Source organism: Symphodus melops (assembly GCF_947650265.1).
Source record: "Symphodus melops genome assembly, chromosome: 8".
In the NCBI taxonomy this organism is placed as follows: Eukaryota; Metazoa; Chordata; class Actinopteri; order Labriformes; family Labridae; genus Symphodus; species Symphodus melops.
The window spans coordinates 25,386,534-25,407,731 of record NC_136698.1 but is presented as its reverse complement, the minus strand read 5'-3'; the positions used below and the strand labels follow the sequence as shown (position 1 = coordinate 25,407,731).

At 39.0% G+C, this 21,198-nt stretch overlaps 1 protein-coding gene across 3 annotated transcripts in view; it reads right to left on the bottom strand.

Annotated features, from left to right (window-relative positions):
* The window catches only part of gabrg3 (gamma-aminobutyric acid type A receptor subunit gamma3), a 76,540-nt gene that overhangs the window by 40,877 nt on the left and 14,465 nt on the right, over positions 1-21,198 (bottom strand). For all 3 annotated transcript variants that reach the window (XM_079350180.1, XM_079350181.1, XM_079350182.1), the window contains exon 3: positions 16,122-16,189. In XM_079350180.1, the coding sequence (XP_079206306.1) occupies positions 16,122-16,189 (68 nt within the window). The remainder of the gene's footprint in view (positions 1-16,121; positions 16,190-21,198) is intronic.

Here is a 21,198-nt window from a genome sequence, read left to right as displayed (position 1 = left end):
TATGTAAGGCAGCATGTACTTAAATCAGACCCACTGGAGACAGATTATGAAGTACAATGAGTCAGGAATCCACATTTCATTAAAATCTCAGTGCTGGCACACTGTCCAGCATTTAAAGGCTCTCAGCAGAGGTGTTCATGTACAGTACACCATAATCCAGAACAGGTAAAAAAGTTGGACCTAGCTTCTTTTTATATGAAAGGAGAGGCAGGACTTACTTCTGTCGTAAAGTATTCAGCTATTTAGCAACACACTGAATGTCTTCCCTGAAAGACAAGCTGTCATCAAGTAAAAAGGAGATACCAACTCAATCGTGTGACTGTGCGATCATTGACAATGCAAAGCACATACGTACTGTATATAGCTGTGTCTGCATTTAGAATAAGGTGCAGCTGACAGACAAATTACTCATTGAAAAACTCATGCTTAAGATTTAATAAAGCTTGTGCAGGTGTAGGTACAGCATTAAATGGCAATGTCATCAGCTTTTGCTAAAAACTGCTACAGATGAAGGATTTTCTTCGCTCCATTTTCAGAGCCATGAATTACACATTTCGGTCAGAACAAAAGACAAGTTCAACTAATCTTTAAAATTGTACCTGAAAAAAATTACCAACACCGTTTTTATTACAGATAGTAAATAAAAGAGGCCTGAGCTCTACGTCAGCTAGGCTGAGCTCTACGTCAGCGAGCCTGAGCTCTACTGTACGTCAGCTAGCCTGAGCTCTACGTCAGCTAGCCTGAGTTCTACGTCAGCGAGCCTGAGCTCTACGTCAGCTAGCCGGAGTTCTACGTCAGCGAGCCTGAGCTCTACGTCAGCGAGCCTGAGCTCTACTGTACGTCAGCTAGCCTGAGCTCTACGTCAGCTAGCCTGAGTTCTACGTCAGCGAGCCTGAGCTCTACGTCAGCGAGCCTGAACTCTACTGTACGTCAGCTAGCCTGAGCTCTACGTCAGCTAGCCTGAGTTCTACGTCAGCGAGCCTGAGCTCTACGTCAGCGAACCTGAGTTCTACGTCAGCTAGCCTGAGCTCTACGTCAGCTAGCCTGAGTTCTACGTCAGCGAGCCTGAGTTCTACGTCAGCGAGCCTGAGCTCTACGTCAGCGAGCCTGAGCTCTACGTCAGCGAGCCTGAGTTCTACGTCAGCGAGCCTGAGTTCTACGTCAGCTAGCCTGAGCTCTACGTCAGCGAGCCTGAGCTCTACGTCAGCGAGCCTGAGCTCTACGTCAGCGAGCCTGAGTTCTACGTCAGCGAGCTTGAGCTCTACGTCAGCTAGCCTGAGTTCTACATCAGCTAGCCTGAGCTCTACGTTCTATCAGAAAGGTAGTTTGCAAACCACTTAACAGTACGGTCTGAGAACCCAAAATGGGTTTAAAATGATTTGATATCATTCTGTTGTCATCAAAGGCCTTTGAGAAGTTGATAAAAAGGGACAGCCAACAATGTTCAATGTTTAAGGCTTCAAAGATATAATTTATAACCGAGCAATTTAACTTTACTCTACTGACCAAAATATGAGATATACCTCAGCTGTAAAACTTTGTGAGAGCCCCGCAAATACTTTTAAGATGGCATTTCCATTTTGCACAAAGCCAGGTCCACACAGGTTGGATTGAAAGGGCACTGACCTCAACCCCATCAACACTGCAGGATAAATTGGAATGTCAACTGCGGGCCAGACTTTATCACTGAAGACATTTCTGACCTCACTAATGCTCTTCTGAGTGCAGCAAAGACCTGCACTCAGATTGTTTGGGAAATACTAAAGCTGAAAGAGTAAAAGCTCAATTGTACTGTTTAAAGAGTATGAGATGCAATGTTTGAGTGTCCATGTGCTTTTAGCTGAAAAAAAGATTCACATAAACTTGAATGCTGCACATTTCTACCATCATTTAAAAAGATTTTAAGATTAAACACCACACATTTGTTACAACATTTAGTTGGCTTCGCAACAGATGTGTTCATGATTTTAGCTTGGAGTTCATCCTAATGCAGTGTTTCCTCTAGGTATACAGCTTACAGACGGACACTGACACAAACACAAGCACAGTGGTTAGTGTGTGTGTGCGCCTCATGTATGAAGGCTGAAGTCCTTCAAACAGGCGGCCTGTGTTTGAATGTGACCTGTGGCTCCTTTCCTGCACAACATTCCCTAATCTCTTTCCCGGATTTCCAACTCTATCCACCGTCCCATATCTACAATAAAGCCCCAAAACAAATGACTCGTCGACTGTCTTGGTGTACGTATATGTTAATTCATTAATACTTTTAATACAGTTCTAAAAATCATATTTTGTGAAGAAATCAACCCAAAGTATGTATAGAAGCAGCACAGGGCTCAACATTGCGCTTCCAGAAGTAAAAATCACTTTAATTTTTTCCATAGCCAATTTGATGATTAGCCTTAGCATAAACGTCCAAGGTAGACTTACCACAAGCTAACCGAGTGTAAAACAACGGTATATATGCTCATTTAGGAGAAACAAGTTTATCTGATATCAACCTCATTTTAAGAAAAACAAGATTTATCATCGATTTCGGAGCAAAGAACTACACCACCGACGATTATAGAGGGTCGCAGCAACGTCTCTGATTGGTTGAGTTTGCTTTTACCATAGCAGTGTTTCCCACCGCTCGGTGCCATATGCTAACAGATAGGTTTCGCTGGTAGGATAGCTAGTTAGTTAGCTAACACAACATGTAATAGTAAATCATGTCATGCCACAGTGAATGTAGTTTATATTTTCCACAACACAAACTACAAGACAGTACAGTATAAAGTACAGTACAGTGCCGAATTAAATGATACTCGGGATAGATACTTTATTGATCCTGAGGGAAATTCAAGTATAATCATATGTTAAGAGAATTTGATTGGCTACATGACATGTCAGTAATCGACACAGTCACATGCAATTGGCTGTCAGAGCAGGGGGAGGTACCTCCTTCTAACAAAGGTTGTCATTGGCGGTTATACGCTGCTATCAAAGGTCAGCAGAGTGGTGTAGCAGAGTTTTTTAAAACATTTTCATGGACTGCTGGATGCTATGTGTTGAGATTAAATCTTTCACATGCTGATTCAGTTTGGTGAACTACTCAGGAGAGTTCAGTAAATCTTAAAAGACGCTGTTTGTTGGTGCTCTGATCCTGTCAGTGTTTGTCCCTGCTGGAATTAACTTTTGTAATAGCATTATTGTTAACCTTAATGCAGACTTAATAAGTGAGAAAAACAATGTCCAATCATGGAAAGAAATAGAAAGAAAACAAATAGCTTAACAATGTGATTAAACTCAGATGAGAATGTGGATCAATGAGCGGATAAACAATAACAAAACTTACGACTGTCAGTCAACTATAAGCAAAATCTGACAAATCAGACTTGACTATCTAAATCATTAGACGGGGACAGGCCCATTAAATATGATATATATATAAAATCACACATGCACACTTTCCAGTTGCAATGTTTCTAACCTGCAGTGCAGAGGAGATAACAGCCTGAAGGAGTCTCATGTTAAACATTTAAAGCTCACTTTTAGAGCCTTGGTTCAACATTCTCAATAAATATGTGCATTCAAGGGGGAGCAAAAATCCTCACACACCACGGTGAACTGTTCTGCATGACTGCAGTCAGCGGAGTCTCAGACGGTAACACTGAATAGTGTAGGAGCATCAAAAGTAGTTCACTAACCTTTAGTTCAAGAGCTGAGCAGATGACAACACATTTTCTGTTCCCAGGGTTGCAGTGATTTAAAAAAAAAATCCACTTTTGGATTTACATAACAAGAACAACAGTAACCCAAGTGAGTCTACTAAAGTCCCAATACTGTAGTTTTCAAAACCAACATCCTAAATCCATAAATCTTATGATTTTAGCGGCTCTGAGAAACATCCGCAGGACAGCCAAGTGGTTCTTTATGAATAACACTTGTCCTTCTAAAAGTCAAAATGTATTAATTATAAAAAATTCCCCTCTGGTACAACATGCACTAATAAAGATATGAGCTGTTCAGATAAACATCATTTTTTTGAACCAGGCATCTCGCTACAAGTGGACACTCAAGGAACTGCAGGTTTTTTGCACTTCTGCACTGGATTCATTTTTGAACACCGAAGGTCACCACTTGGTATCAGCTTTAAAGAGAAGCTTGATTTAAAAAAGGCACTAAATAGTCTAAACGTTGTGTCATTTAAATATAAAAATACATGTGCTCAAACAGTGGAGTACAACTGGCTTTAACATGTTAATAATCAGTAAATCCTTACAACACTGCTGCACGTAGAAATGTCTGTGGCTCGTGCACACATTTAGGCGAGCAGGATTTCAAATGCACTTCACAGAGGGTATGTTATTATATGCTTGTGTGTCTCGAGGTTTGACGTGTAGCTTCACTTTACGTGCTGCATCATGCTGGCTGTGCTTTTTGTACAGTTCATCAGCCTTTTACAATATTTGCTTACTATTTGTCTTTTTCTGCTCACATTTAGTCTACACTCCCACTCATGATCCAACCAAGTTCAGACTAACAGACATCCAAACTTGAGACCGTGTGAGAAGAATGTTAACTTAGAAACTTATAGTCATGTCAGACATGTGCTAACCTCCCAGTCAGTGCTGTCTGAACAGGCGTTTCTCATTAGCTCTCTGCTCTGACACAGTTCTTACTTGAGGGGAAAGTGAATTGTTTAATCCCCTCGTTCATCATTCTCTCTCCTGTCCACTAGGTGTAAACATCAAGCCACACTGAACACATTCACTCTTATAACAGAATATTTCCTCATCAGTTTTCTAATCAGGTGGACAAATAGGAGTATTACTCATTATTGAAAGCCTCCACATGGCTTAATGTGGACTCTGATATGTGGGGAATTATTCTGCCCCAGTTTACACGCAGTTTAAAATGACCAGAATACAAATCAGAGCGTGACTGGGCTGACTAACAGCTCAGGTTGGAATAAACAGCTGGATGTGAGGCAACAACAGGGAAGGCTCCCGCCATGAAAACGCACAGCTCTGTGCTGCCTGCAGAGATGCAGAGTTTCATTTCTGTAAAGAGGGAGCAGAGGCATATCACTGACTCTCTTTCCCCCCCTCCCATTAAGATCTGATATAATTCATTATTTTTTAATACATTTGTGGAAAGTGAAGATCCATACCATGTTTAGTGAGCTGGGAAATAGATTCCTGGAATTATATATCTTTACAGTATAAGCATTGAGCAGACATTTAAGTGACACAGCATGCATGCATGCTTGATCCTGTGTGAATAGGAGACTCGTCTGCTACGGGTAAACATTCTCCAAAGAATGAATCATGCCATTAATGACCGGTATTGAAGACTGAATGCCATGGAAAAAGATGTATTTCTTGTAAAAGATTGGAGATAGAGCGCCAGAAGAATGAAAAAAACATATAGGCCTATTAATGGCAGTTTCCTTTCTTTGTCAAGGGTTCATATATACTGTCAGCCCCTGATGACTGACCTTCTATAAAAACGAATGTTTTCATGAAATTCTTTTTGTCTGACATTACCTTGACCTGAAGGCTGTAGCTAAAATCTGTTTTTTTTTGGATTTTTTTTCAGTCTTCATAAACCAAACATATAAACAACTTCAACGCTGAAAAGTGTCTTCAAGGTGTAAAAGGTTTATTTTCAGACATGGAACATTCCAAATATCCTGATTGGAAAATGACGGTCTATAAGCATGTTAAAGCTTATCTCTGTAAGTCCAGCACTGGACACTGCAGCAGATGAACTGTAAAGTAGGGCAAAGCATGCAGCTCTTTATGATTATGCAGCAGAGAGCACATGATGCATATAGTATCTGTCCTGTGCTCTGATACGTCACATCACGTGCTCGTTAAAAAAAAACAGAGGTCACTTTTAATGAGAAGATGAACTTTCTTTATCCACCTGGTGTGACCTGCTGAGGCTTTGTTAGGACTGAAAATCCCCTTAAATGTGTGCTATGATGCAACAAAGACATATCTGCATGTTTTCTCTGACAATCAGGTCAGGGGAAATGGAAACAGAATTGATTCTGGAAAGGACTCTGACTCCTTCCCTCCTGACCACGGAGGACATATGCTAGTATTTCTAAACATTAGTATAGAAAACACATGTCGTGAATTAAACACTTGCTGTTTTTTTTTTTTTTTGCTTGAAATTGATGTAATTAACCCAGATTAGAACTGTCCTTCATATTTTTTTTCTCAGCGCTGTTTTCACAGTTTTTCTTTGCTTAACCTTCAGTCTGTCTCACACACACTCGTTACAGGTTTGTTCCTCCTCGGGTTCGAACAGGTAGAAATAAAGCACCAGAAACTTCCAAGACTGCAGATTAGAGATAATAACTCAAACCCAAACATAACAACCAGTCCAACACAGATACAAGATTATTGTTTTTTTCCCGTCTGTAAGTGTCAATGACATTTCATGCCATCATTGAACAACTTAATGATTTAATTGTTCATATAGTTAGTTTTGGATATAAAAAATAATGACACAGACATACCTCTTTGTTCGCTTCCTTTATATTAAATGGTTACTATACAATGGTGTAATTTAGAGTCAAATAAAAAATCTAATTGAGACATTTTTTAAATAAAATCAACCATCTATATTCTGCATTAATACGTATTGTTATTTCTTACTAGCTGCTGCGCCAGTGGAAATAAAGCCGCTTCTCCAACAGTGAATCTTAAGAAGCTATAAAGCGTTACAGGATTGTTGAGACTAGAACAGGATTTTTTTAAAGAGAGAAATTATTTTTACAAACAAGGCAACCATTATGAATGATGGATTTTTAAGAAATTAAAAGAAGGGCTTTTCTCAGCTTATGATGTAAAAATATGAATATACAAATATTAAAGTATATTTTATCCTCCTTTTGTTTTCAACTACTCTAAATAAGTCTCAGAGCTCCAAAAAACATCTTGTTCTAAATCCACTCTGATCATGCCTATAAAACCCTCTATTTCAGCCCAGCTCAGAACAGGCTGCGTCTGTAGTTTTCAACACAAATATATTTTGCATATCTGACCTTTAAATACACAAGACTCTTATATTAGTGTCCTGTACTGTACAGTATGTAGCTACCAATACAGCACAAAAAATGCACTGGTTAAGTCTTGCTTGCTGAGCATGCAGCTTTTGTTCTTACTCATTATATCAGCTCAGGCCTCGTTTGTGCTATATCTTGAAATACTTCATTAGGCCTTGTCAATTGAACACAGATTATATTCAGATTAATGAGACATTTTTAACTAAAAAGGAGACAAATACACATACACGCAGAGTGCTCAGTCAATTGTTAGACTGCAATCGAGGTTATTAGGTATTGCAGAGCTGTATCTAAATGTTTGATAGCAGTTGAATCATACTCATTATAAAAAAGCTTGTAATCCCTGAGTCCTTCTTTGTTTTAATTGACAACACCAAGAGGTTTCTTTCGTTCCTCACTCCATCATTAAATACTCCATCTTAAAGACTCTACAAGTTTAAGCTACTGTTGTACATTGACAGTATATCAAACATAGAAGGAAGTGCGTTCGATATTTGACACAAATCAAAAATCAAGCATATCCTTTGTAAACACCTCTGTCTCTGAGTCATGTCTACAATAAGTTAGAAGCATGAGGCTCGCTGGCCGCGTTGTCACATGACAGGAAGACCTTGTGTATATAAGTAAGATAAACATACTCACCCTCAGTTAGATGTCACGTAAACTTTTTTAGATCATGGTCATTTGTGTCAATTTATATGCAATGCAACACAACGAGCTAATGTAACGATGCTAACATTAGCCTGCTAACAGAGCAATGCAGCTCGAGCCGAGGACAATGTTGTCCATCTCTTGCGCTGAGCTCGTCCGTGCACACTCAAGTGGACAGGGTGAGACGTGTGTCACTCGAGGACAGTGGAGACTTCAGGTGCAGAGGTGTCACCAAACAGCAGTTTGTTTTGTTTTAATGCTGCTGCTCAACTGCAGCATCTACTGGCTGAAATAGTCAAAAAGCGTGTTTCCTTTCTTCAGGCCAGATTGGCTTGTGTCTGTACATCCTTGTAAAGCAGACTGAGGATGCTCTGTACTGTGGTTATACAGGTAACAGAAAGTCCTGAACACGGTTAAAACAGAAAGATATTTTTACGAGTTCATTACATGCTGAATGAACCCACCATCAGACTATTAATACCCTCTGTTCTTTTTTCCCTCCTCATTATGATCCCCATGCTGATGACTTCATTACCCAAATGTACCAGCCAGAAAAATTAAATGCATCACTTGAGCCTCTGACTGAAACATTATTTTCTTTCAGTTTCTGAGCAATCCGGTAACTAATCAGTTGACCGACTACAAGAGACTAATTTTCGGAAAGTGAGTGACAAAATAAATTCAAGGCAATTTCCTTTCGCAGCAGGTACGGGCCAAACAATTACAGTAAGAAGCAAAATTGCAGGAACATTATGAATTAAAATGATGCTTGGAGCTAAAGAAAACCAGAGTCAGAGAGGGATGCTGCAGCAGTCCTGCCAGCAGCTCGCTTACACAGTGGGAAATGAACTGGCATGAATATTGTATTTGTCCTGGTGTTCAGAGTGTGATGGCCTGTGTGTGTGGGCAGCTCCTCCACAGGGTGAGAATAGCATCAGGGACCCACTGGCACCACTTTCCATTTGGCAGCGAAATTCTGGACGACACCAAGCTGTCTTGGACTCTGAAAGAGCCACAAGTAAAAAAGAAATGTGTTCTTCATAATTACAACAAATGCTGCTTTCTACAACTCCATATGTTTCTTGTTTAAAAAAACAAAAAAAAAACATTTAGTCTTCTAAATGGGTCATTCATGGTGTTATTTTTTCATTTTGTTCCCTAATGTAAAGAAAATTCAGGAAGAGCAGACAGGTTTCTCTGATGCAGGGTGCAGTGGGCTGATAGCAGGTTTCAGATTTCATGATGGCTTAATTAGAGATGTCTTTACAATTTAGAAATCAGGAGTGAGCTGGAAAGAAGCCAAAATACTCTTTAAAGGCAAATTTGTGTGCAGCACTTTGGAAATGTAACCACCCACCTGCCCATGCCTAAGCTGCGGCTGTGCTACATGATTTGATTTAAATTTAATAGAGAAAGAAGGTTTATTAAAATTCGACGCACTGGTTTCGAGGAGTCATTAGATATTTATAAGACCAAAAAGTTCAAGAGGATCCCGTCAGGGAAATGCTGGGGAACGCGGCAGTCCTTCAAGGTACAGCTGGGTGATAAAACAATCTTTTAACAAGAGTGATATAAAAATAAGAGTCCTTATGGATGTCTAACTTTGGACATTTTCCTCCCAGTAACCGGAGATACTGCAGATTTTAACAACATGTCCATGTTCTCGTCCTCTTAAACAACACAGCTCGACCTTCCAGTTCTGCTCCGTCCTCCTCGGACAAAGAGGATTGAACGAGGGGAACTGAGGGGCATGAATGAGACAGTGGAAATGAGTTTTTTAGGTCTTGTCAGGAATAACTTGTTGTTTTTTTTGCTCCCAGTAAAAATGATCTGAGGGAATTCTAAACAAAAACAAAAAACTTGAGAACCTAAAATGAGATAGGCCTTAAGAAATGTAGATTTAGGTGGATGTAGATGTAGGCAGGATGTACTCATTAATACCTATTTGTCACTGTGATTTCTGCTTGTAAAAAGCTTCCTGAACTCCTCCACGATACAGGACTATATTGATATAGTAAAAGGTGTCTGTGTTATTTAGAATAACACTTTTTGTTTGGGTCTTCAGAAAGATATTTTATGTTCAACTCTGGACCAGATTTGCTCATGAACTTACTGACAGATCTTTTTATCATAAACCTCTTCAACTTCTGTTTCACTTTTTCTTTTCTCGACTCTCTCCCTGATAAATTTTAATTACTCATGTCAACACTTGATCTACCCCAAAATGTTCCTCTGCTTCATTATTCTTAAAACATCAATGAAGCTGTGTGGAAAGAATTGAGGTCCAAAATAAAAAGGAAATAATTAAAAAAAGAAAGGAAAAAGGGGGTTAGCAGCTCATTATTTGCACATTTTGCTGCCTCGCTCAACTGTCTGATTCTGATCCAATATCTCTCCAGACACTATCCAGCACAGCTGTACATATCCGCCCCTCCTTCAGTTCCTGTGATGCAATCCCTTCAAAATTCCTAAAACCTGTCCCATCTGTGGTCCCTGCTTTCTATCATTACCCACTCACTTATATCTGGCACTGTAGCTGACTATTTTGAAATTGCGAGCATTCACCCAATTCTAAAGAAACATTCGAGACCCCTACACCAATATCAAACGTCCATTCCTCTCCAAAACCTTTGAAAAGCTTTCTGACCAGCTGCTAAATTATTTTGGAGGCCATTGCATCTCGGATAAATTCCAATCCTGTTTTTGTAATAAACAGCGCTGAGACAGAATTACAGAAGGTCACCAATGACAGTCTAATGCAGCCAGACAGAGGTGAACACTTTATCCTGGTCCTTCTAGATTTAACTGCAGCCCATCCATCATGCCATCCATCTACTTCACAGACTGCATAGCTGGGTTGGCTTCAATCGTAATTGAGCAACAGGTTTTTTAAAGTCTGTATTAGTGTTTGTTAGGTATTAATGGTTTGGTTCTGTGTTAGTTTTCTATCCTTAGTGTTCGGTTTTGTTTCCTAGTATGATTGTCTCCCTGTATCCTTGTGTCCGTCTATGTTGGCTGAAAGTTTATTTCCTGTGTTGTGTTTTAAGTCTAGTTTTTAGTGTTTCCTGTTTTATTATGTATAACTGGTTTTGGTGGTGTTGTCAGTGTTGGGTTTTACTTTGTACTTGTCCTCTAGTGTTCCTGTCTTGTGTTCTTTGTTCCTTGTGTTTTCCCGCCTGTATGATTGCCCTGATTGTTCTCACCTGTCTTATTAGTCTCACCTGCGTCTGATTACCTCTTGTCTATTTAGTCTCTGTGTTTTCCTGAGTCTCATGTCGGATCATTGTCTTCTGTCTTCTGTCGTAGTATGTGGTTTGTCTCCTTGCTCCTCGTGGTTTTTGGTTTTTTGTGCTCGCTGGATTTACTTTGTTTTTTGTCACTCATGTTTCGAGACTGTTGTTGAGTAAGTTTTGTTTTGCCTTTTGTTAAATAAATTTTGGTTTCTGCAATTGGGTCCTCCTTCCCTGTTTCCTACCTCGAACGTGACAGTTGGAGGTTTGATCACCCAGTACAAAGGAATGGTTTGATACCCACAGGATGTATCTTACGTTAACATATCAGTTATTTCATCATGTTTTATTCTAAGTTTGTGTATTAATCTTACCGTCTAACTGATCAGTAAATGGAGGTGTTTGTGTGAAGAAAACTTGCAGGAATGACTCACACATTCCAAGGATGCAGGAGTGTGATGCACCAATAAGAGAAGGGGAACCACACATCTGAAGATGCATAATTTGGCTAGATAATCTCCGTCTGGAGTATAAAAGGGTTCAGGGAAAAATAGCCAAGGTTCAGACTTTGTGAACTGATTCAGCATCTGTCTGTCATCAGGGATACGTAGTGAACACAACGACTCTGTAACTTTCATTCTTTATTCATCAGGTTACTAAACTCTGCTAACCTGAAAGAGTCATCTCCAGTCATTCCTCTCATCCCATCAAACGAATGTGCAGAGAAATCTGAGGTAATTATTTAAAGGAGTCAGATTTAATTTTACAACATTTAGGAAAAGGATAAAATAGGTGACTTTTATCCAACATAATCGTTTGTCCTCCTTTGCTCCTCTGCTCTGTGGAGTCCCCCAGGGGTCAGTCCATGGACCAATCCTTTTCTCCACTTATATGCTGCTACTGGGTAATATTTTCAACCTCTGTCATGAAGTATCTTACCATGCAGATGACACTTTATTTAGAGATTTATTTTTCCACCAAACCAAATAACCTTAACCAGCTATCCTCTCTTCATAACCGTTTAATTGCCGTCAACGAATGGATGTCAAAATGTCCCTCATCTCAGCTCAGACAAAACTGAAATACTTTTAATTGGACCAGATCATTTCACATCAACACTTGAACTTCAATCAAAGATCAAACCAACCACAACCAAGGACTCTGAAATCATTTTTGACCAACACCTTATCTTCGACGCCAATACCACTAAGTTTGTCGTCCTGTTTCCTGCAATTACGAAATATCTAAAAAATCAGAACAAAACTCTCATATTCAAATCTTGAAAAAATAATTAACATTATTTTCCCACGTTTAGATTATTGTAACACTATCTACACGTCTTGGCCAATCATCACTAAACCATTTACAGCTACTTCAAAATGCAGTCGGCAGATTATTAACACAGGCGAGCCATCGTTCCCGCCTCCCTTCGTTGGCTTCCAGTAAAATTCAGTCACTACAAAATCCTGCTCGCCCCCAGCCAACACTTCTGACCTCCTCGTACCATATCCCACTCCTCGTCTCCTCGGATCATCTAATCATGGGCTTCTTTTATCCCTCACTAATTATTAATAAAAAAAAGGGTGATCGGGCCTTCACTGTTTTAGCTCCCACTCACACATCTTCAAAATGCAGAATCTTTGGACAGTTTTAAAAACTCACCTGTACAGAGAAGCCTTCATGTAACCCAAAAACTCTTTCATGTGCCCACTTTGTTGTGTTTGTGTGTATCTGTTCCTTTTCTTGACTTTGCCATGTTCCACTTTGAGAGAACATTTACATAAACGAACCACACTATGAATTGTTTGATTGCTTTTATCTGTGAAGCACTTTGGAACTAAGTGTTTTAAAAGTGCAATATAAATTGAGTCTTACTTACTTACGTTGTTGTTGATGATGACACAATAAACAAACTTTGTTCTGGCGCCTGTGTCCAAACTTCAAACTTTTTTTATTTTTGGGGCACTTATCGTAAACTTTATTAAATGAACCCTCCTGCTTGGATCCTTACTTGTGATAAATGTTGCTTATTAACTGCTTTTGTAGTTAATAATCTGTAAGAACAACTTAAGTTTACATAACTGGATACTCTTTCAAACTGGAAGCATGACTGAATTAACTTTAATTTAATATGATTTGATCAATACTGATCAATAGAAATTAATTGTAATAATAAAACTCCATTCAAACAGCTAACACGTTTAAGTTAATGATACTGATGACGACAACAATTTTATTATATTAAAATAGTTACCTTGTCTGTCTCCACCCTCGTTCTTTCTTTCTTCACTTTCCAACGTTTATATCACACTGATCTCTATAGTTAGCTGTTTACAGCTAATATTACACTTGTACCATTATTACAGACATTGCTTTAAATTCATCTAATGCTTTGTTGTTGTTATTGTTCCTCTGTTTGTCTCTCTTCTTATCCTCTTCCTGCACATATCCAACACATCATGAGTCTGGTTCTGCTCGAGGTTTAGAAGTTTTTCCTTGCCACTGTCACTTTGCTAAAAGTTTCTTAGCAATCATGATGGATTAATATTTGTTTTTTATAAAAAATATAATAAAGTATGGTCTGGACCTTTTTCTGTAAAGTGTCTTGGAATGCCATTTGTCATGAATTCATGCTATACAAAGAACGATTGGTTAATGGGTTAAATAAAAATAAAAGCAAGAACAGTAATAACAATAAATATGATTGGAGAACACCAAAGACTGAAGGTATTTTAAATACACACAAACAGCCCAGATAGACCCAGGGATTAAAGGTGTAAAATTCTCTTGATGTGTATTTTGAAGAGGTTTTGAAACTGACAGATTGATGTGAATTAAAGTTTGGGATGAGTTCAAAAGTCTGGTTGCTAAGGAGCGGTCACCTTTACTTTAAAGTTTGTTGTTGTATCCTAAGAAGTAGTTTGGTGATGATGATAATAATAATAATAATAACAACAACAATAATAATAATAATAATAATAATGCATTTCATTTAGAGGCGCCTTTCAAAACTCTTAAGGTCACCGTACAAAGCAAAGAGATATAAACAAAAGTAAAAATGTACAGCAAGTGGGAAAAGCCTCAAAGATATGCAGATGTGCTAAAACATGTAATGCTTAAAAGTCTTCAACTCAAATGTGAATTTGATACACATATTTCTTTTTTTTTGTGATCTACAGTAAAGGCTTGAGGTGCAAAAATAGCTCTTGCTTTTTTAAAAAATAGAATCAACTCAATTACATGAAATGACTCACTCGCTTTCTGTTTCAGTCATTCAGACGTCAAGTGATTGTGTGAAAGCACCTCCAGGCTCTGGATGGAGGCAGCATCGCCATTATTTTAAACGACCAGCTGCAGTGCACTGAGCTCATGAACTAGGTTTTAAATTGGGATGAATTTGAATTTTAAAACATTTTTTCGTCCACAGGTGTGCACTCCATTTTTCTGTGAATTGTCCTCTTTTCAGTTGAGTGCAGAGAATTAATCAGCGTCTGTCTGCAGGAGAAGTCATGACACCCAGAATTACACTCAGCTTTGTAATTAGAGACAATACAAGCATGACAGCTGATACTGTATATGAATTCTTCTCTGACAATGAGACCTTAAATAAGCTCGTCTCTAAGGCACACACACGCACACACACACGCACACACACACACACACGCACACACACACACACACACAAACATGCCCAACACACACACACTGAGTCAAGCACTAAAAATACTCTTTTTAATTAAACCACATGGCTGTCTCTTCTGTATGCAGGTTGAATATTCCAGGTATGAACACATAACACACATGACTTTACTTTTCATACAGTATGATGAGAACATGATGTATAGATTAGCCCAGCCTGAGCTCCTTTGTGCTGCAACAGCAGAGTGAACAACATTTTATGGTCTGAATGTTAAAAGTGTTAATATACTTGCCTGGCATGCTTTATAGTTAAATGTTTGCAGATTCATATAATAAAATTATACTAAACTAAATATATTTTTTTTTCCGAAAGCTATTATGAACAAAGTAGCGAAAAAATGTTTTCATTGGTTAATTGCTGACAACGTCACAACTTCTGAACTATTGTAATAATGACTTTGAAGGGCTGTTCACGCGCTCAAAACTCGTAAATATGGTGCATATGATATTTCCTTGAAGCACATGAATGCAGCATATTAAAGGTATAATATCCAAAATGCTAATGATTACATCTAATGATCAAAATGCTAATGATTACATCAAAATATGCAATTTAAATAAAAAATTTACTAAACCCATGTTAGACATCTATTTCTTGTGGAGTACTTACATGACCTCAGATGTTTCCATCAGTTATCAAAGCCAGAGAAATCCATAATTGTATAGTTATAACGGAACGTGTCTTGCAGGCGGCCGCCACGATGAGCCGCCATGACAGACACGAAATGTTATGGCACCAACATTTTAAAATTAATAAATGAATCCATATTGATAACAGTCTCAGGCAAACAATACTGAATCTTTTCTTATATTACAGCACAGAAATGTTGTACTGTGCTGTCCTGTAGTGTTCAGGAGTTTGACTGACATTTTTTGAAGACTAATTCCTCTCCTAGTGTACACACTTGTCTTATAAAATAATGGGTTTTTTTAAGTTTGGTACTTTTTGACAATATGATAGATGTAGAAATTGTGTCGTTTTAAAACACATGTTATTAAAGAGCAGGAAAACCAGACCAGCAACATAAAAACGTATACAAGCTGTACAGACGTGTTTGTTACGTGTGTTGTGTGTGTCTTTGTTGGTGAAGTTTCTATACAAACTTTTGTCTGATGGACGTCAGACTTGGCGAGTGTATTACTGTTAACCCAAAGAAGTGCAGCGCTGACTGAGAAGTTTAGATGAGCTCATATTGTTGCCAAAAGATGTTAAATAGTTTTGCTGTGGGACAAAATGGTAGAATCAAAACCTACCGGAAACACAAGACAACGTCGCCCAAAGCAATGTTATTATTTTATGTTATTTAGTTTGCTGAGTGGACTGGACTGAAATCTAACAGCATCAAGGCAGCGTGACGCTCATTGTGACATCTTAGTGTGTATGATAACTTCTTCAAAGTCCAGCATCACTCAGATTCAACATTGATGCATCAAGAAAAACAAAGTAACCCCAATGAAAGAGATGAGCACAGACTCACCATATTTATTGATGACACTGGTCCGATGCTGTTCACGAATATGTCCACGTCTATGACTGTTGGCTTAACTGTGGGAATATAAAGAAAGAAAATCAGTTATTGATCAGACTTCAGGCCCACTACCTGCCTCTTTTGTGAAGTGGGGAAAGTGAAGGTGGATCAATGAGACTTTGTTGTTCTGAATCCTTTGAAGAGAGAGGAGGGTCCTCGGGGGGGATCTGTAGTCCTTTTTTTAACCCAGGCTCCTCTCCATTATGTCACTGAGGTAAAAACTATCTTAGAATCCATTAGCTATTGTTTGGTGAAGATTAAGCCTCTTGAAGCAATGACCACATCCCTGCTGCAACTACAGAGCTGGACAATCAGAGGAAAGTGTGATGGTAGTTTGGTGCCTTGCTCAAGGGCACCCTGGCCGTCAGTCCTGAGGAAGTGGTCTGCCAGACCAATCTCCATATTTGGTCCATACCGGTGAGCGTCTGGTTCCCAACTCAAGTCCCTATGGGCTGAGCTCCTGCCGATCCCAAATTCATTGTTTCCAGCAGAGGCTGGAATGAGGGATTTTACTGATGCCAGTGTAACATGAAGGCAGGTGTAGTGATGAGATCAGCCCCTTAATTATACTGAACCAGTGCCGCCACATTATATACAGGACATTTATATTTTTGGTGTGTTAATCAAGACTGAGTTAAAAATAAACCATGTATATTTTGAAAGATATTTTCGTCTCTGGATTACGTTTCTTAGTTTTAGTCATATTTATCTTTATAGTTAGTTTTTTTTTGTCACAGTTTTTGTGATTTTTTTTCTTATCTTTTCTTAAAGGGATACTTCACCCATTTGCATGAAGCTTTGTATCATTAGAAACATGGTAGTAGTGTTGAATGGTCATGAATCCAACCCTCATTTTGCCCTGAGACGAGAAAAATGTGTTTTTCTTTGCTTGAAAGTTTTCTTCATGTGATGCAACAAAGAAAGAAAAACGAGAAAAACACATTTTTCTCGCCTCAGGGCAAAATGAGGGCTGGATTCATGACCATTCAACACTACTACCATGTTTCTAATGATACACAGCTTCATGTAAATGGGGGAAGTATCCCTTTAAACAAGCTGATTCCAAGGTTGATATCTGAAATCTTAAATCCTGTTAATTACTTTTTTAACAACTGGGCCATGGGAGTAAGTATTAAAAGATGCAATCAATGCAGTCAAAATGTAAAGTTGAGTGAAAGCAGTCAAGCTTGTGAAACCTGTGGGTGTTAAATCAGAATATAAATGTCAGCAGATAGTTTAGTTAAGGTGAATCGTTCCATTCTCAGCTGGATTGAGATTGATATCAGACAATGTGCAGAGACAGAGCTGTGTGTCCTGTTGACCATCGTTGTGATCTGTCAGAGAGGCTGAGTCACATAATTACACACTCGACAACAGTCGCCTCCACCAGGAAGGTCCTGCTCGACGCACAACATGGCCTTCAGGACAACAGCAACATTCTCACAGCACACACACACACAACACATATTAAAACGTTTTCTTTTCCTTATTGTCTAAAAATCAAACTTGTCCCAGCTGAGGCAGCATCAGCTGTCAGAAACACTCCCGGCGGTTCCTGACTCCGCCGCTCTCAAGGATCTCCTGCTGAGCGTTTAAGAGTCATTTAAAGGTTGAACCTTTAAACCGGCTCAGACACAGCTGTGACACACACCGCTGCCGTGAGTGATCAAATTTACATAGCAGAGAGCCTCCTCCATCACTTTACATCACCTGTCTGTGGAGTCTTCACGTCTTGGCCAATTAAATCTGCAGAAAGATTTTCTCCACCTGCCAGCCTCCAGTGCCTATGTTCAGTTCACAATCACATGCCACTGACAGATGGCACAGTGGAAAACACTTGTGCAGATCCCCTGCTGAGACAGCTTTTCAAGACCTCTATATGCACAAGCACATAACACCTGGGGAGCCGAACGGAGCGACAGCATAAACCCCGAAATGAAAAATAAGACCAATAGGAGTGACAAAATGAATCCAAATCCCTCAAGGTATCTTTCTTGTTGTGTCTTGTAAAATCTGTAAATCACAGCATAGGAAGGTTTGGTTTCATGCCATAAAACCTCTCGATGCCTTCCCTGGTGAGTGAGGGTTTTGGATTGCACTGTATGTATGCGAAACATTTTCTTTTTATTCAAGGAGAGTTTAAAGATAAGTCATAAAAGCAATGTGCAAGGAAAAGGATTTGTTTCTCCTGCAGCATTGTTGATAGGTTGATATCACAAATCCCGCCCCTTCTTAATTTGGACTGTTTGATCAGGGAGGAGAGACATTGATGTGTTTTAAAGCAGTGTTTTAAAGACTGACTGAGGATGACTATATTTTTAACGTAAAGAAAATAGGTGATGCGAACGCCAGAAACGCCATTCATTAACACTGCAGGCCCTTTGGCAGAAATACAAAGCTTTTTTACCCCATACATCAGAGACAGTGCTTTATCTGGTTATTAAGAAAACATTTTTTCATTTGTGTATTTTGCAGGTAAATCTGCTGTTTAGCACAAAATGGCCCATTAATATTTACACATGCACTTAAAGAGAGCTGAACAGAATCGTTTTATGAAAACATTAACCTTTTATAAAGACGCCCTTCTGAACAAAGTTTCTCCAACCAGCCCTCAGTATGTTTCACTCAGAAAGATCAAGGGAGCCAAGACATTTATTCCCATATGATAAGTGCACAACCATAGACTCTGTGTGACCATTGCGATCTCTCTGCACGTAATTAAACTGCTTCATTGTGTTTTTTTGTTTGTTTTTTTTGTTTGTTTGTTTCTTAAGTGTATTGTTCCCACACTTTTTATATTAGGATTATGTCGTATTTAAAAGTAAATATTCTCATAAATGCTTTGTGTATTGGGCTCTGCTGCTTTGTCCGCCACTTTTTAAATAATGTTTTGCCTCAGGATACCACCAACCCATACTGTTATTTAAAAAATAGAAAAAGGGGAAACAGTGCATCTCTGTAACCCCATTGGACAGAAAAACAGAACATCATCTCGAGAGGAGAAGAGACCAAAGGGTGAAGGAGTTCAATCTCTTGTAGATTAAACATGTTCAGTGTAGACTTGGTTATATTAGTAATATACAACTGTCCTGTTTATTAGGCTCATGTGCAAGTAATTAAAATGAGTCATTTATGTTCTGTAGGATGGTACAAACTGTCCAAAAAAAGTATGAATGCAGAGTCCTTTGTAATAATCTGACACACAAAGATGTTATAGAAATACATTGAGAGCATTTCATCCTGACACAGATCACATTTCAATATGTTCCCCTCTGATAAGATCAGTCACCCTGTCTTTAGTGCCCACTTTGAAACTATAAGGACTCATTTAGACATCTACAGATGTTACTTCAGGTCTGGATGTGCAGATAAAAAAAAAGACCAGCTGGAACATCTGCACCCACAATCTACAATCTACTGACCAACAGTACGTCGAATCTTTATAGAGAAAAATCAGTGTGATATCCGAAGTGATCTGAAGTGATCATATGAATCACCGTCCATGACAGTCTGTATCAAAGCATCTGTGCATCATTCGTACAGACACAAGTCACATGACGAGGACTATGAGTCAGAGTGAATATGACATTTACACTGAAATCCCAGTGGCTATGTCCACTTCTTATGCAAATTAAGCTCCTGTTGTAAATATGACAACTGATTCAATCTGCACGAGCTGCATTCTACACAGTGAGTCAGTAAGCTGGTGGGGCTTAATGTTCAATCAGGCGGCAACCTCCGACAACAAAAAATAAAACTAAAGCGCATTTGGAATAAATTGCAGTTCCATGAGTCTCCACTAGTTTGCTCTCTATCGCTCATTTCTGTATTGGTAAAACTACAGGGTAATTTATTTATTTTATATAGTACCCATGTCTCTATTTTGATTTCACAACGGTTCAGAGTTTTGCATAAATTTGCATCATTAGGAGCGTGAACTGGCAGGTGAGCGCGTTGTATCCGTTTGCATGGAGGCCTAAGGTCCTCCTCAGCTCTGCCTCTTTGTCTGTTGCTGGATTGACAGAAATCAGCCTTCTAATTATGCCTCTTCAGAAAACCAAGCGTTTTTGTCATCAATACTGCATGTGTCCAACACATTGTCAACCACAAATAGTTTATCAGTAACTGCTACTTCATTCATGGTCGGAAAGTTTTGATGTTGTAGCAATGCACAATAAATTTGGCTGTTTTTGAAAATGTGCAGTTTGTGTTGTTTTACTTTACAGTCTATAATTATGCACCTGCCTGAAGAAACAATGAACAGCAACAAGGCTACAAGTAGTTATTCAGCAAAACGGAGGCCGCTCATTAGCCTCAGGGCAAAGGATAACATTAACTAGGAAATAATTAGTGGATGTGCGATGGTAATTTATCAGTGGAGCAATCAGTGAACCATTTCTAATGGTCATCTTTTAAATAAACGGATGTTCAGGAAGCTGTCTCTTCAGATAATTAAATAGAAGAAGTATATTGTCTGCAGATGGGCAGTTTAAATAAAGACATGTAGACAAAAGAATAACAGAGAATTAATTCTCTCCAGGGAGGGTATAATCTGCTCTGCAATGGAGAACGACCACATGGAGACACATAAAGCATCATTCAGCGACGGGCAGAGGGAAGCCGTAACCTCTGGTGAGATTTATTTGTCATTAAGGTGGGCAGAGGATGATGAACAGGTCCACAGAGACGTTAGTTAATTTGCGTCCAGGTTTGCTCTGCAGACCAGCTTGCCTGATGAACGGAGGTACATTAAAGAGTGAGGACAAAGTGCCGCCGCGTCTCTTTGTTTGACATGCTGACAGTGATATTTACAGCAAACAAGAACTTGGCAGTGGCTGGATATTTGCCTTTCTATGGTAATATAAAATTAGGAATGTCCTTGTCAGTCCACATTAGCTGGCAGCCTCATTTGGAGAGGCTGTTAGAGAAACAACCTTAAACAAAAACAGGAAAAACATGAAAAGTATGCAAATGGAAACAGCAATGCACACACATTTATTTCGTCTGTCCTTACCAAGGGTAATTC